The sequence below is a fragment of the Salmo salar genome, chromosome 24 (assembly GCF_965601325.2).
Source record: "Salmo salar chromosome 24, fSalSal1, whole genome shotgun sequence".
NCBI lineage: Eukaryota > Metazoa > Chordata > Actinopteri > Salmoniformes > Salmonidae > Salmo > Salmo salar.
Genome location: NC_138314.1, coordinates 22,384,680 through 22,401,828, shown reverse-complemented (window position 1 = coordinate 22,401,828; position 17,149 = coordinate 22,384,680). Strand labels below are relative to the sequence as shown.

The window sequence follows — 17,149 nt, the reverse complement described above, 5'->3', positions numbered from 1 at the left end:
ATATCGCCATAATAAAGAACAGATGACAAGATTGACTGAATTATCTGCTTCCTACTGCTTAGAGAAAGGTACGATCTGTTTCTGTAGAAATAGCTAACTTTAAATCTTAGCTTCTTAACCAGCTCATGTTTATAATTTTAACGTTATATCCATATCAATCCATGTGCCTAAGTATTTATATGCTGTAACATGTTGTTCATCTGAAACATTCTTACGAGAGTTTTATATAGCAATAAAATCTGTCTTTATAGTTCTAACAGCCAGATCAACAGTCGGGGCAATGGCATACTTAATGGTGAAAAGCAGACTAAACACATCTGACTGCTACCGCCTTGTGAAAAGCAACTTAACTGGGTGGAATGGGCAAACTGAGTAAGTCCCCTAAATTGAACTCCCATGGTGAGAAGCTTGGTGTCTCTGCTCTGTAGACTGGCTCTGGGAGGGGAGAAATGAGTGGGGTTGGACTACAGAATCTAACAGAGCTAAGGAATTTTATGCATGGATGGATACAGTAATTACGGGGCCATGCTTGGGCTTATACCCTGTCTCTCTACATGTTTAAATTCAACTTTATATTATAATAATATGCCATTTAGCAGGCCCTTTTATCCGAAGCGACTTAGTCATACTTTGTGAAGGCAGATCTCTTCGCATTCTGATTGCTAAAACATTTAACATTTTCAGATTTCTCTGTCTATTAAAACTCACAATTCTTGTGTGACCTGCATTATACATTGATCCAGCATCTCATCTCCGTCTCAAATGTGACTGTGGGATTCAGTGTGATTCTATGTTCAGTAGAGGCTATGTGACACTATAAGCAGGGACCCCACAGCTATTGTTTGAGAGATAATGTTTTTGTTTACTTGGATGAGTGTCTACTTACTTTTAGCGTAATTGTATTTTAGCAGCCTTATGGCCTCATTTCAAGAACACATATAACAATGCTAGTGTCAACTGCCAGAGACCACATCTCTTGTGACTGTATTTATTTCCAAACCCTAATGTTGCACAACATCTATGAGATGAAGGTATTTTACATGAGTCAAGCGGTGCTGCAGATGTGTAATGCATATGTCAGTATCTAGTGTTCTCTGTAGTTGTAGGAGATGGTGAGAATAAATTAACTGAACGTCTTGTTTATTTTGTGTGCTTTTCTCAAAATGTACCTGAAGAGTCTAGTGGACCACAAGATTAACAGTGTTTATTCATGTCAATAATCCCTTTTTGGGAATAGGTTTTTCACATTATATAATATTCAGAAAACATTCATTTAACCATTAGTGTGTTTTGTGCGGTATGTTTTTAGCATAGGCCTACAGTGAAAGTGCAGGTTGCACTTGACAAACTTGGAAATGGGAGTTGCGTGATATTTCACACTCTGACGACATCATTAGTTCCCTCATCATGGAGCGTTGTCTAAATGGTTGTGTAGTGATGAGCGCTCAGGGAACGTGGTTGGCCGTGTGCTGTGCAGACTTCCTTCTGTTTGGCAGCTGAAGTGGATTCTTGGAGCCTGACCAGGCACTGACTCACTGCTTACGGGTCTGTGCCGGAACACTAGGCCATTCTTGGAAAGTGAAATTGAATTTATTTTGACGACAGTACAGGGAACATGTTTAAGTGGAGAACGCTCATGAAGACCATTCAGACTTTGCCCATCATTATTGCCTGTTAGACAGCCAATCTGTTAACTCATATGGATTACCTGACCTCCCCTGGACGTTTCCCATAGATTTATATCTATATATTTTTGGGGGATCTATAGATTTTGGATTACTCCTACATGCTTTTACATCAGTGAACTATGTTCATATATGCATCCTATCTCATGTATATTGCTGATTTTAATTCCAAAGATGCTAATGCTTGATACTTTAGACAAAATTTATGTAGACTTCATTGTTTTCGACTAGGCATGTTCTCAGAATCCAGCACCCTACAACAACTTGACAGGGATGAGAACAAATTGTGGTTGGAGATTGCTTTGGGGTTGGGGCCAAAACCAACTATTGGGTGATAGATCTGCGAGTGTAATAAATAATAATTATGGCTTGGCTGCCTCTCTTCAGGGGTGTCACGTAGCACCCATGAGTTTTTGGGTCCTTAACAAATGCCTCTGGGGATTATGGGGGTGAGGGGCAAGCGTTAATCTCTTTGGCCAGATGCTGCAGGGTGTAGGGGCGAGCAGATGTGCATGTGAGGGTCAGCCACAGCAGTGTGCCCACATACAACACACGTCCCCAGCTTCAATTTGCCATCAACAGCCATGGGGGAGCAAGTCTGTGACATGAGCTCTGCCTGCCCAGTTATCTCTTGTCTTTTTTTGTATCCTCTCTTTATTCTTCTTAATTGTTTCCTCCTTGTTGTATCATGGCAACAAAGATGACTTTGTAGCACTCACATTGTTGCCTTTTTTAGAACAAGCTTATTTAAAGTTACTGCTTGTAAAGAAAGGTGTTTTAGCTACTCTTGCATATAAATACTTAAACAACTCTTTTAGAACTAGGTAATACAATTTCACTTGTTTGTTCAGGTATTCCAAAACAGTCTGATACATGCTTTGTATTTTCTTATCACACAGGGAGTATCTGCACATGCAAAAAATGCCAACACCAACCTTGAAATTCAAAAACAGACTTTTTTTAATCAAACAACAATGGAAAATCTGCTGTACTTGTTACACTGAACAAAAATATAAACGCAACATGTAAAGTGTTTGTCCCATGTTTCAGGGGCTGAAGTGAAAGATCCCAGAAAATTTTCATGCACACAAAAAGCTTATTTCTCTCATTTTGTGCACAAATATGTTTACATCCCAATAAGTGAGCTTTTCTCCTTTGCCAAGATAATCCATCCACCTGAGAGGTGGGGCATACCAAGAAGCTGATTAAACACCATGATCTGTACTAGTTATGCACTGAGATTACATTTTTGGCCGATTCCGATATTTTCCTTGCTCAAAAAATCTATACCGATATTTAAAATGTTAGTGGCCTTTTTAAGCATTCTAGTACAGTTAAATAGTTAATGCACACACATGAACGCAGCGGTCTAAGGCACTGCATCTCAGGGCAAGAGGTGTCACTACAGTCCCTGGTTCGAATCCAGGCTGTGTCACATCCGGCTGTGATTGGGAGTCCCATAGGGCGGCGCACAATTGGCCCAGCGTCGACCAGGGTAGGCCGTCATTGTAAATAAGAATTTGTTCTTTACTGACTTGCCTAGTTAAATAAAGGTTACACACACCACACTGACCAAAAAGTTATTTTGTTGGCATTTACGTATGTCCCCATTACCAGAAAAACACAATCAAAACCTATTTCTTTCACTTACTTGCTGTGCTGTTTCGTTCAGTTGTTTCATTCTCAAACAGGATTTCTATGGAACACTGTTTGGGTCTTTGCCATGTCAAAAAAGATACACGTCAAATAACACTATTTGACATGTGAAATAAGCTTGTTGACCAATCAGGACCTGACTATAACTGCACGTCACATAATTTAACGCGTTCATATATTTTTTTTACGTAGGTATTGCACATTGATTACACTCACTCGTATTTCTTATGTCACAACGATTCATCGATACGTATGCTATGATGCTGGTAAAGTTGTCTCGCGCACCTACAGTGCTGGTCATAAAAAAACCGAGCTAGCTAGCTCATGGATGCAAACAATGTTCTTCCCCCGAACATAGCAAAACGACAAATGTTTCAGTAGCTATAGTTAGATAGCTAACTTTATAGCTAGGTGTCATCTAAAATAACCCTTTGATTTAATGGTGGTCGGACCCATCTATGTGAGGCTAACCACAATAGTGGACTTTGCAGTTAGCCTTCAAAATAAAAGTATGACATTGACAGTGATGCAAATGAATACAAATACTATAATTATGCCATAATTGAATAGATCATGCTAAACGAGGTTGGAATGTTATATAAAATCAACGAAAGACAATTTTGTTAATTTGACAATCTGTTGAAATCACACTGGATGTATTATACTTTAGAATTGCATTGAGGGCATACTTATTTCACTCTACAGCCTTACCTATGGATTGTGGATCAATGACATGGGGTATCAGTCTACTCAGTGACACCTAGAGAGCATTAGCGTCGTAGCTCTTATTGCGGGACTCTGAAACAACTGTGAATTGAGCCACATTTATTGTCAATCTATGTGTATTGAACACTATTCCCAAGGAAAAACAATACTGCGTGGATGTTTTGGAGTTTAACTCTGACGAGGACGTTGGGAAAAAAATATCTTGGGTATTGAGTAGACTGATACCCCATTTTTAATTGATCCCCAATCCTTAGGTAAAGCTGTACAGTGCAATATTAATGTCAATACACACAATAGGCTGACTGAGGAGGTGGTTTCACACAGTCACAATCCTGCGATAAGAGCTACAACGCTAATATTTGCATAAACTCTTCACAGTTGTGTTCTGTGGATGTCACCGAGTAGACCAGTGGTCACCAACCTTTTCTGAGTCAAGATAACTTTTGCAATCAAAAAGCAAACTGAGATCTACTGCTGAGAATTTTTTTTTACAATAACCTCACACAAACAGTTTTGTAGGAATGAGGTTTGGGCAGTAGGCCTAATACATTATCACAGCATATTAGATATATGATTGGCCTGCCAATATTGTTAATCAGACCATATTATATTTCAAAACTCGAGCTATGATAACAGCTGTAACCTACCGGCAACAGCTCAAAACAATTTTAAAAAAGGAGCGCTGGTCTTTATCGTTCGTTGGCTTTTCTACAGAAATATTTAGTGATCGACTAGGAATGCCTTGAAGGTCGATCTTGATCGACCGGTTGGCGACCACTGGAGTAGACTACTAACCCATTTCATTGCTTCACATTCCAACCTTGTTTAACATTATCTAGTCTAAATATGGCATGATTCCACCAATTGTAACCTTCTGCATCACTTTCAAAGAGGTACTTTTATGTTGAAGGAAATCCGCAAATTTCACTATTGTGCCTAATCCTTATTGTGGCTAGCTTCGGTCCGGTCGAGCCTCTCTAGCCACATGAAGCTAGCTGGCTGCTTATAACGTTAGTTTTGGGCAACAGGGTTAAGTAGCTGGCTAGCTATTTATTTTCATGAACTGAAATTCAATTTCAATAGGCGAACAAGTGGCTACCTAGCTAATACTTACTCACAAGGATTCCTAAATGAAAATGACTGCAGTTTCTACTGGTCGTTGTTTTCAGGCTGGTTGTATTAGTGCTAGCTAGGTATCAAGCTAAAGCTAGCTAGCTACCCCAGAAGTTGCGGTCGAACAAATAATGCTTTCTACCAACGCGGTATTGTAAACACATCGTTCGTGGCCGATGTTTGCTGACTTTTTTGTACAGCTTTGACAGTGCTACTGATAGTAGTGGTGGCACTTGGCTTGCACGTGCAAATTCAGAACACACATTCTATAATAGAACTGTGTTATTTGACGTGTCAAATGTAAAAGCTTATTTAACGCTTGTTTATTTTTTTTTGTTTTTTTTTTGACACGCGAAGACCCAAACGGTGTTCCATAGTATGCAGTGACGATATCACTGTGACTCCGGTAGGGCAACATCTGAGAAAGGGCGCACTTGATAGTGTGTACCGGTGCTCGACCAGTCGTGAAAGCCAACATCACCCCCGACAGACAACGGTTGATTGTCAAGGGCAAGGAATTCCATTATCTTGGCGTTAATGGATTTCACCTTTTGAGTTGCCTCTGAAATGTGCTTACTCTTTCAAATAACTGCTCGACTTGTTGACGACTCGATGCACAAAGCAGACGTGGGCTAGGTTAGGAATGCTGTGTTGCACGTGCAGGGCAAAATTTTACGTGGTCATTACGTCATGTGCATACCTAATATAACGTAGGTACGTCAGCTTTGACATCGGGTTTGCACTAGACAACAGGCCGATACGATGTTGGAATTTTTAACTAATATTGTCCGATTCCAATATGTTCACCGACATTTTCTGCATCCCTAATCATTACACAGGTGCCCCTTGTGCTGTGAACAATAAAAGGCCACTCTCTAAAATGTGCAGTTTTGTCACAACACAATGGCAAAGGTGTCAAGTTTTGAGGTGGTGTGCAATTGGTATCCTGACAACAGGAATGTCCAACAGAGCTGTTGCCAGAGAATGAAATGTTAATTTCTCTGCCATATGCCGCCTCCGTCGTTTTAGAGAATTTGGTACTACGTCCAACCGGCCTCACAACCGTATGGCGTCGTGTGGGTGAGCGGTTTGCTAATGTCAACGTTGTGAATGGAGTGCCCCATGGTGGCATTGGGGTTATGATATAGGCAGGCATAAGCTACGGACAACAAACAGAATTGCATTTTATCTATGGCAATTTGAATGCACAGAAATATGTGACGATCCTGAGGCCCATTGTGAGACCTTAAAAGAAAATGGCCATCTGTGATCAACAGATGCTTATCTGTATTCCCAGTCATGTGAAAACCATAGATTAGGGCCTAATTCTTTTCCATTGACTGATTTCCCTATATGAACCGAAACTCAGTAAAATATTTGAAGTTGTTGCATGTTGTGTTTTTCTATTTTCGTTCAGTATAATTCTCTGGTGTAGCGTTAGTCTTTCTAGGTGTTTGTTTTACATGAACATTAAATGCAACAGTTTTGCATTAAATGCAACAGTCATTGTGAGAGAAATCAAGCTGTGTTTCAGTTTTTAGCAAAGCTCAGCATCTACTCTTCCTCAGCATGCTAAAGGCATCTGCATACAGGTTCAGTTTGCTCCTAGCAGAACTCGACTAGGTGACGTGAATGTCTGTTTTTGCATACTCCCTTAAAATACCTTTGCTTGAAAAATGAGAAGAAATTGGCAATATTACTGTTTATCCCTCTTGAGATGCCGTACTCAACATACAGTAACTGACCTCAATAATCAGAATCAATCTAAGATAAATCAAGAAATCTGTCATTAATTTTGATGATTTTGCCGAGGAGGTCTTAGTCAAGCAATTTTACATCTAAGACGTTTTGGTGCAGTATTTCTCAAGTGAAAATATTTGCATGAAAACTAGTCTGTCGCTGAATAAAAACAAACACTTCATTGAAGAATTCCTACTGTTGCCCAATCACCAACGAAGGGGCGTAGACTACAGCTTCCGAACTTTGGCTTGCATCAAGATTTTTTTTTTGTTCAAACAGCCGGGGGAAAAAACACAAACAAAAAAAGTGTCACAATTTTGTCTTCATATGCGCAGTCTGTTTCGAATGGGAAGCATGTGGGGTAAGCCCAACTCTCAGTTTAGGTCTCGTGGGTTTTCATGCAAGGCTCTCAAATCATAACTTTGCATTTTGTGTTTCACATGTCACGTGAGCACAGTTTCACCTTGTTGTTTTTGTTCCTCCAGTTTGGCACAGTAAATGGCTCAGTGCTGATGTCCCAGAGGTCCGGATGGAGTTCCAGTCACAGAGTAGTCAACAGCTGTAGCGCACCCCACAGGATGTTGGCGGTGCAGAGTATGCTGGTGGTTCTGGCCTTTCTTGCCCAGATTTTACCCTCCCAGGCCCGGCCTGCCATCCCAGATGAAGGTAAGGCTCCCCTCCCTGGCCCTTTAAAAAAATGTTTTTTGGGATTTTTTTTTTTAAATATGGCGCCAGTCCATCACCTAAATTCTATGTCTACTTGTCACATTTCTCCTGATCATGTTTTTGTGGTCAAAATTAACCACAATATATTTGACTGGCTCTTATCCCAGACCCTTTTGAAATGGGTCATATGCTGCCCTTATTTGTTATTAATGTACTTCAGTAGATGGATTTAGAGAAGATGTAGTTACCAACATAAACGATGGTCTAAATTTTGTAATTTTATTTTACAAGCACTCCATCTTACCTGTAATGCTTTTATTCCTCTGGTTTCTATAGTTGTACTATAATCTAGAGACGTTTCCAATGTTTTAAGTTTCTTTGTAGTCTCAGTGCAGCCCCCACCCAATTCCCTGTATGATGTAGATGTAATGAGCCTAACTGGATCTAGTTTGACATGGCTCTCAGTATCTACTATGTTATATTGTCGTAGCACTGAAATAGCTATGTTTATAGGTTGCCTATGAAAAGTCAACCTAATGGTTGCACAAGCTGGGCTGAAAAAAAAGGAAAAGGGTCACTGAAACAGAATCCTGAAAAATGTGTATTTTGGATAAATTCCAATAGTGTAATGGCTGCCTGGATTTGTGGGTGTATAGTTCTGGATGCTTACACTCAGCAGTCGGAAGTAGAGTGCTGCAAAAGGAAAATAATAAAGCCCAGCATTATAATTAAAGTAATTATGAACGAGGGTATCTTGGGCTGTAAGCCTTCAAAATAAACTAGGCAGGGCTGTGTTTATCCCAATACAGAGAGTGGAGGGAGTAAATGCCTCCCATCTGTAGCCTCAGGCCCAGGCAGCTTCACTACCTAGCTAGCAGTCCCTACTCCTTTCCTTCTCTTTTGTAATGAAAATGTTTTTTTTGTCAGATGGAAGAGTAAACTACCAGGAAACTATAAATTAGCTGTTAAAAAAAGAAAAACACCCATGAGTCCTCTTGGAGCCCTTCCTAAACCAAAGAGAGAGGGTTTCTGAGAAAACAGTGTATATTCTTACAGCTAGAATGAGAAAGACTGGGGGATATATTGCCGGTGGAGTGGGGAGTTTGATGCATTCTCTCCACCCAGTTTTCAATCACCAAATGGCCAGGTATTATTTAGGGCCCCCTCTGCTTTTCTTCCAGCCCCCCTCTCCACACTACTTGGGAGTGCATCACTTTCCTCATGCTTCCCCGCTGGGTGACTAATCGCTTCAGCTGTTCACAAACAATCACGGCAGAATAATTTTGTCACATTCTTTTTGTCATGGGTGGAAAACAAAATTGCTTATTACGTGGAAATTGTCATGTTTTTATGCATGTCGCTTAGTTCCTTTAAAAAAAAAAGTGTCATTTTAGCTTACTCTTGAGTATTCGTTTGTGGCTTGTTTCTCTTGGAGGATTGGGTTGAAAAGGCCTTCCTCAAAAGGAGATAAGTCTCTAAAGGAGACAAGATATTGAATGGTGGGGCCACATGGGAAAACTGTTTCCCGGTGGATTCCTTGAACTGTGAGATCTGCTTCCTGTACTGAGGCCTGTGGCAGTGTCAGTCAAAGCAGAAAAGACACTGACACTTCAGTAGAGGACTCAAAACCCAGAGCTGCCATGGACACCCTAATTCGGACTCTCCTCAGACATAGAGGGGTTTAGAGGCACTATACAGAGAGAGGGGTTTAGATGGAAATGTTGGCCATTACTGAAAGTTTTTCCAAAGGTTATCGCTTCCATGTAAACTTTTGGGTTTGCTAATAGACCGTGTTCTATCACTTCATGCAATTCCTGTCTGTTGTCACGATCAACCCTTCACTCACTCTGTCGGTCATATCAGTGGGGGGAGACTGGCCACCAAGAGAGTGGTCTTTCTGCTTACGCCATCTCCCTGCTTTCACTGGGATCTCTGTGCTGCACTCAACCATCACTTCGGCGAGAGCAGGAAATCCCAACAGTCATTCACGCGGCATATTGCTTCCTATCTGGAAGCCAGCGCAGGTTCTATAGACTGGAGCCAATGTGTTCAGTTTTTGGAGGCAGTCCTGTGCTCATACATAGACTCTATTTAATTTTTTTGTACAACCCCTGTGTTGCATGCATACTTCTCGGACAAAATCCCTTTCATGATTTTGTGTAATTAAGTTGATTTTCAGGGTTGTCAATCAATTTTTCCAAATGGTTGGAAGAAAGCATGCCAGCAGGACTATTCCAGCTGGGTTTCTTTCTGAAAATATGGTCCCTAATCCATCTTAATCCAACCATGGAAGTAGAAGGATTAACTGAGCCACAACTTCCTCATGGAAAGCTTACTACTTTGGTTTGACTGACTGTCTATTCACCTGTATTTTTAGTTACACACATTTCTTAATGAATGGAAATAATGATGGAATGACTGTAGACAATGTTAATGTAGGTCCCACTGTGACACAGGGTATACATTTAGATGACTCTTGATTTCTAAATACATAAACTAGACGTTGGCCTCAATTAGACATTGACTCAATGCTTCCCACTTGATTCTCCCATTTTGGAAGAAAATAAAAAACAAGGGTATGCAAAGTATGGCCTCACTATTGAGGGGCAGACAATGCTGCAACTTGTTGCTGTTTGTGATCCCAATTGTAATCATAAGACTGGATTGACTTTGCTCCACAACCGCAACAAGTCAATGGGTTATTTAAGAGCCGTCGGCAGCTAGTTTGATAGCTGGAATGTTGACATAGCCTTATCAGCTTGATAGGTTTTTTTCCCTCCTAAAGTCTAAGCAAGATCATGGCCCCACATAGAGTGTGGTGGACCCCTTATGTTTTAGCCTGTCTCAATTAGATAGTTGTGGCCCATCCCTAAATGCTGCTGCTTCTTCCCGTTCCCCCCTTTGGTTTTTGAGGAGAAAGTTGATCCTACCCTCTGGCCCCTTTTTACTGCTGGGATTAAGGGCATGTCAGACATGTGATCCAGGAAATACCTTTACTAGGCTCAACTGGGGTCACCATGGCAACTGGCACAAGATCCTGCTGCTGCAGGCCCCCACTTGCTCTCTCTCCTTCTCTCTTGTGTACACGCTCTTGCTCTCTCACTCTCGTACTCCCTCTCCCCCTTATTGTTTAGAGCCTTTGTTGAGATGGAGTGCTTACCGTGATCAGGATTGCTAATGTTGTCCTGCGGGTATGGTAGACAGTATGGGTGTGGTCCCTGGTTGGAGGAAGAGCCTAGTATATGCTACATTGTACAGTGCATTCAGAAAGTATTCAGACCCCTTTTTCCACATTTTGTTACGTTACAGCCATATTCTAAAATTGATTTAAATATCATTTTTCCCTCATCAATCTACACACAATACCCCATGACAAAGTGAAAACAGGTTTTTAGAAATGTTTGTAAATTTATTACGAATAAAAACAGATACCTTATTTACGTAAGTATTCAGACCCTTTGCTATTATACCTCAGCTGCATCCTGTTTCCATTGATCATCCTTGATGTTTCTTCAACGTGATTGGAGTACACCTGTGGTACATTCAATTGATTGGACATGATTTGGAAAGGCACACCTGTCTATATAAGGTCCCACAGTTGACAGTGCATTTCAGAGCAAAACCCAAGCCATGAGGTCGAAGGAATTGTCTGTAGAGACCCAAGACAGGATTGTATCTAGGCACAGATCTTGGGAAAGGTACCAAAATATTTCTGCAGCATTGAAGGTCCCCAAGAACACAGTGGGCTCCATCATTCTTAAATGGAAGAAGTTAAGATCCACCGCCTGGCCAAACTGAGCAATCAGGGGAGAAGGGCCTTGATCAGGGACGTGACCAAGAACCTGATGGTCACTCTGACAGAGCTCCAGAGTTCCTCTGTGGAGATGGGAGAACCTTCCAGAAGGACAACCATCTCTGCAGCACTCCACCAATCAGGCCTTTGTGGTAGTGGCCAGACGGAACCCCTCAGTAAAAGGCACATGACAGCCCGCTCGCAGTTTGCCAAAAGGCACCTAAAGGACTCATACCATGAGAAACAAGATTCTCTGGTCTGATGAAACCAAGATTGAACTCTTTGGCCTGAATGCCAAGCGTCACGTCTAGAAAAAACCTGACACCATCCCTACGATGAAGCATGGTGGTGGCAGCATGCTATGGGGATGTTTTTAAGCGGCAGGGACTGGGAGACTAGTCAGGATCGAGGGAAAGATGACCTATACAGAGATCCTTGATGAAAATCTGCTTCAGAGTGCTCAGGACCTCAGACTGGGAGCGAAGGTTCAACTTCCAACAGGACAACGACCCTAAGCACACAGCCAAGACCATGCAGGAGTGGCTTCGGGACAAGTCTCAATGTCCTTGAGTGAGCCAGCCAGAGCCTGGACTTAAACTCGATTGAACATCTCTGGAGAGACTTAAAAATAGTTATGCAGCAACACTCCCCTTCCAACCTGACAGGGCTTGAGAGGATGTGCAGAGAAGAATGGGAGAAACTCCCCAAATGCAGGTGTGCCAAGCTTGTATCATACCCAAGAAGACTTGAGGCTGTAATTGCTGCCAAAGGTACTTCAAAGTACTGAGTTCCTCTGTTCTGCCTCGCCTCTGTTCTGGACCTGGGAAGATGCCAATTGCTTGAACAGACAGTTCGGTACCTTTTAACCCATCAACACCTTGCACAAAGACCAATAGTGATGCAGTCAATCTCTCAACTTTGAGCAATGAGATATTGACATCCATACCACTGACATTTGCTCTCCGTGTATACCTACAGTGCCTTCAGAAAGTATTCATACCCCTTGACTTATTCCACATTTTGTTGTTACAGCCTGAATTCAAAATGGATTAAATACACACAATAACCCCATCTACACACAATAACCCATAATGCTGAAGTGAAAACATGTTTTTAGAAATGTTTGCTTATTTATTGAAAGTGAAATACTGATATCTAATTTACACCCAAGTCAATAGATGTTAGAATAATCTTTTGGCAGAGTTTACAGCTGTGAGTCTTTCTGGGTAAGTTTCTAAGAGCTTTGCTCACCTGAATTGTACAATATTTGTCCCTTATTCTTTTCTAAATTCTCCAAGCTCTGTCAAATTGGTTGTTGATCACTGCTAGACAACCATTTTCAGGTCTTGCCATAGATTTAAGTAGATTTAAGTTAAAACTGTAACTCGGCCGCTCAGGAACATTCACTATCTATTTGGTAAGCAGCTCCAGTGTAGATTTGGCCTTGTGTTTTAGATGATTGTCCTGCTGAAATGTGAATTCATCTCCCAGTGTCTGTTGGAAATCAGACAACCAGGTTTTCCTCAAGGGTTCTGCCTGTGCTTAGCTCTGTTCTGTTTCTTTTTTTATCCTGAAACTCCCCAGTCCCTAACAATTACAAGCATACCCATAACATGATTCAGCCACGCTTGAAAATATGGAGAGTGGTACTTAGTAATGTGTTGTATTAGATTTGCCCCAAATATAACACTTTGTATTCAAGACAAAAAGTTGATTGCTTTGCCACATTTTTTGCAGTATTACTTGAGTGCCTTGTTGCAAACAGGATGCATGCTTAGATAATGTTTGTTCTGTATAGGCTTCCTTCTTTTCAATTAGGTTAGTATTGTGGAGTAACTTCAATGTTTATCCATCCTCAGTCTTCTCCTATCACACCCATTACATTATTTAACTGTTTTAAAAGTCACCATTGGCATTGTGAAATCTCTGAGGAGTTTCCTTCCTCTCCGGCAACTGAGTTAGGAAGGACGCCTGTATCTTGGTAGTGATTTTTTTTATTTATTATTTTTTAACCAATCGGTGCTCTTCTTTGCGAGGCATTGGAAAACCTTGGTCTTGTGGCTAAATCTTTGTTTGAAATTCACTGCTGAACTGAGGGACCTTACAGATAATTGTATGTGTGGGGTACAGAGCTGAGGTAGTCATTGAAAAATCATGCTACACACTATTGCACACAGTGTGTGTTCAACTTTATTATGTGACATGTTAAGCACATTTTCACTGCTGAACGTATTTAGGCTTGCCATAACTAGGGCCCTATGAAATGCGTGTTATTTTTTTCAAAATTCCTTTTTTTCCTTTTTAATTTCTGTGTTTTACGATTTACGGACATTTTATCAGAAAGCGTGTCTAAAAATGTGAATGAATAAAACGTCAACAATTTAATTTGTAATGATGCAACACAACATTGCACAATTTTTTTTATTAAGGCAAGTGCGTCAATAGAGTTCTAAGTGTTTCATTATAAATGGAAAAAAAGTAATGCAAGAGTCTAGTCAACATTGCAGCAAGCAATAGGCAAAACCTAGAGTTGTTATACTTATGTAAAAACAAAACGTTGCATTCATTGGTTTTTGTCAAATAAAGTGCTTCACAAGTGTTTCGTTTTAAATGGAAAAAAGAGTCATGTGATAATGCAACAATAGGCAAAACCTATGGAACTACCTTATGAGCTCCTATGTCTGTCCATTGTACGTTTTCCATCTATCACAGACATCTCCATTGAAGTACATGATTGTCAGCCTCTTTGTGTTGAGCTCGGTGAGTGCCTCTTGCTTGTCTGTGAGTCGAGTCTTGTATTTGGTGAAACTCCTCACAGTCGTCTGAGCTGACTGGGAAGTAGATGTAGGGCACTGCCACTTCTGCAACTCTTGGGAATCTCGCACTCAGGCGCCTCTAGTAATCAGCAAGCTCCAAAGCAGGTGAGGGCTCCCTGGACACACAGTGCTGATAGGCAATCCATTCTTCACTGAGCTCTGTTGATGGGCTTGCCATGGGTTTCAGTTGTGTGTAGGCTTCAATCTGCTTTTCCATGGCTGGGGCCTGCCTAGGATTGAATACCCTAGCCAACCTGTAGACCTCTCTGGCTGGATGTGTGGTCCCAGTGCTTTGAGAACTTTGACGGCCAAGTGGAATGCATCATGGAGATGGTCAAGCACCTCCCTCCTCTCTAAAATCCCCATCTTTCTCAATAGCTCATCTGCCTTGGCACCATACCCACATGTTTTTGCCGTTCCATTCACTAGGTAAGAGCCCAGATCCTCCATGACATTGTATGCAGACACTGCTGTGGGACGGTGGGTTCCTTCCAGGATTGACAGAGCTGTCATCAGTTTGGAGCAGCTCTCCGAGATCAAGGTTAGCTTAACAGTGAGGGCCTGCACCTTCTCCTCTGTTTCCAGCTGGCTGAGGATATTTGTGACTGCCTGGGATGACTTTTCTGCCAACAAAAACTCTGTACAGATGAACATGCTCTGCATGTTACTTCACTGCCTCAAAACAGCTATTCCATCTGGAGCTCACTGCTTCAGGAGGAGCCTTGTCCTGCACAAACTCCTTCATAATGAGGAAGCTCACCCGTCTTCCCTTTCTGGCAGGCTTCTTGAAGGAGACAGATCTCATCCATGTCACAGGTAATGCAATTTCAGAGAAGTATTTGTTGTGCTGCCAGGTCTCACCCACCAGATTGATGACATGGCAGAGACAGGTTATATGGACACTGTTGGGCATCACTCCTTTCAGAACCTCCTTGTATCTGTGACCACTGCCCAAGCATCATTCAGATGGTTGCTGTGGAGGGAGGCTAGTACAGCTTGGGAAAACGTTGAGTAGTTACATCTCTCCATGAAAATGACATCCACCAGAAAGTACTGGTTTTCAGCACCTGCAATGAAAGATGAGGAAAAACTTAAATTATGTTTCAACCAAAATAAGTCTTATTTAAATTCCAAGTGTAAACAGAATATAGATCCAGTCATAGTTAGCTAGATGGCGAGGCAGACAGCTTCTGACATTATGCATCACTATGTTTCACCACAATAGCTCGTCGTTTGGAATATCACAATTTGCATGTGGACAATTCACATTGCAGAAAGTAAATGTAGGCTATTACAACGGTATATTAATAGACTAACTCACCAATGACGATGTTTAGAACGCTGCAATCCCTTGCATCTGTTGTCTTGTCAGCAACCACTGCAAACTTCTTGCCACGGATCTTCTGTAGAATGGCAGTCATATGTTGGTCGAACACACGGGGCAGGTGAGTTTGACTGACACGGCTTTCATTTTCGGCAACGCTCCTCCCTGTTTGCAATACTTCACTAGAAACGGCCGTAGCTTAGCTTGTCAGACTCGGCGCACACAGCCACAAAGTCCTGAATAAATTCTCATCTTGAATCTGCTGATGTGCTTGCACTAGTAATGGTTGTTTGAAGAGGCATGCTCTGGCTAACACGGTGCTTTTCCTTGTTCTTAACATGGGCTTTACACTTTAAGTGGTCATCACACGTATTGTTGCGGGTCCAATCAATAGTATGTTGACAGAATTTGCAAAACAGCTTATCGCCTGACTCATAATAGTCCGTTGGGTATTGCTCTGCTCTGAATTTAGGGGTTAGGGTCAAATTGTTTAGTTTTTTTGACGACTTGGCCGTCTTAGACGGCCTCTGACATGTTTCTCAAAGTGACAGCCAAGTTGTGAGGTGAAAACTGAATTATTTCTCGAGGCCTACTCGTCTGTAATTTTACAAATATAAAATAATTTGGCTTACTACAATAATTAGGCCTACTTTTGATTTTAAAAAGTACCAGGTGGCTTGTCCTTATTTATAGACAATTTTTTTCCCCCTCTTCCACACCAACTTTGCGGAACCTACAGTGCTTGTCTTTCATTATTTGGTCCGTTATGCATGAATATGAAGGCTCAGCGTTTGTTGTTTGCATGTCATGCCTATCTTGTCAACAAAAAAAGTTATTCAAGTGGTTGGTAGTATCAAAGGGTTTTGTTATGAACAAGCCATCTGCCTCAATGAAGGATGAAGCTGAGCTAGCTTTTTTTTGTGCCTAGAATTTCATTTAAGCTACTCCAGAGATTTTTACTATCATTCTTTATATCATTTATCTTTGTTCCATACAGTTTTTCAATTCATCTATCAATGGGGATTTGGCTGTTTTAACAGTCACTTTCTTGATGGGCGCATGCCTATCAGTAACTGGAAGAAGCAGTTTCATAAATACTTCAAGTGTGGCATCAGGTTGATCCTCATTAAACATCAGACCAACAAATATTTTTCACATCTTTGACATAGGAATCATTGAAAAACCTCTTGTATGATCGCTTATACACAATTTCAGGACCAGTCATCGGAACTTATTTTATCTAGATATAGCTATTATGATTTACTACATCCGATAGGTGTGGATACTGCTTTAGAGCAGATTTCTGCCGCGTTAGTTAAGATGTGGTCAATACACGTGGATGATTTAGTTTCTGTTTTGTTTGTAAATACTATGGTATGTTGACTGAGCCTGAACCAGATTGCAGGCATCAGTTACAGATTGAAGCTTATTTTTGAATGGACAGCTTGATGACAACCAGTCAATATTTAGGTCACCCAGAAAATATACCTCTGATATTATTATCGACCATTTCACACACATAGTCGAAATACAAACTTTTAGCACTCAGTGGTCTATAGCAACTTCCTACGAGAATAGACTTTAGGTGAGGCAGATGAACCTGTTGCCATATTACTTCCATATATTCTGA

At 41.2% G+C, this 17,149-nt stretch overlaps 1 protein-coding gene across 7 annotated transcripts in view; it reads left to right on the top strand.

Annotated features, from left to right (window-relative positions):
• The window catches only part of LOC106585563 (fibroblast growth factor receptor 1-A), a 47,648-nt gene that overhangs the window by 10,691 nt on the left and 19,808 nt on the right, over positions 1–17,149 (top strand). For all 7 annotated transcript variants that reach the window (XM_082968580.1, XM_014171926.3, XM_014171922.3 and 4 more), the window contains exon 2: positions 7,406–7,586. In XM_082968580.1, the coding sequence (XP_082824706.1) occupies positions 7,433–7,586 (154 nt within the window). In that variant the 5' untranslated portion in view covers positions 7,406–7,432. The remainder of the gene's footprint in view (positions 1–7,405; positions 7,587–17,149) is intronic.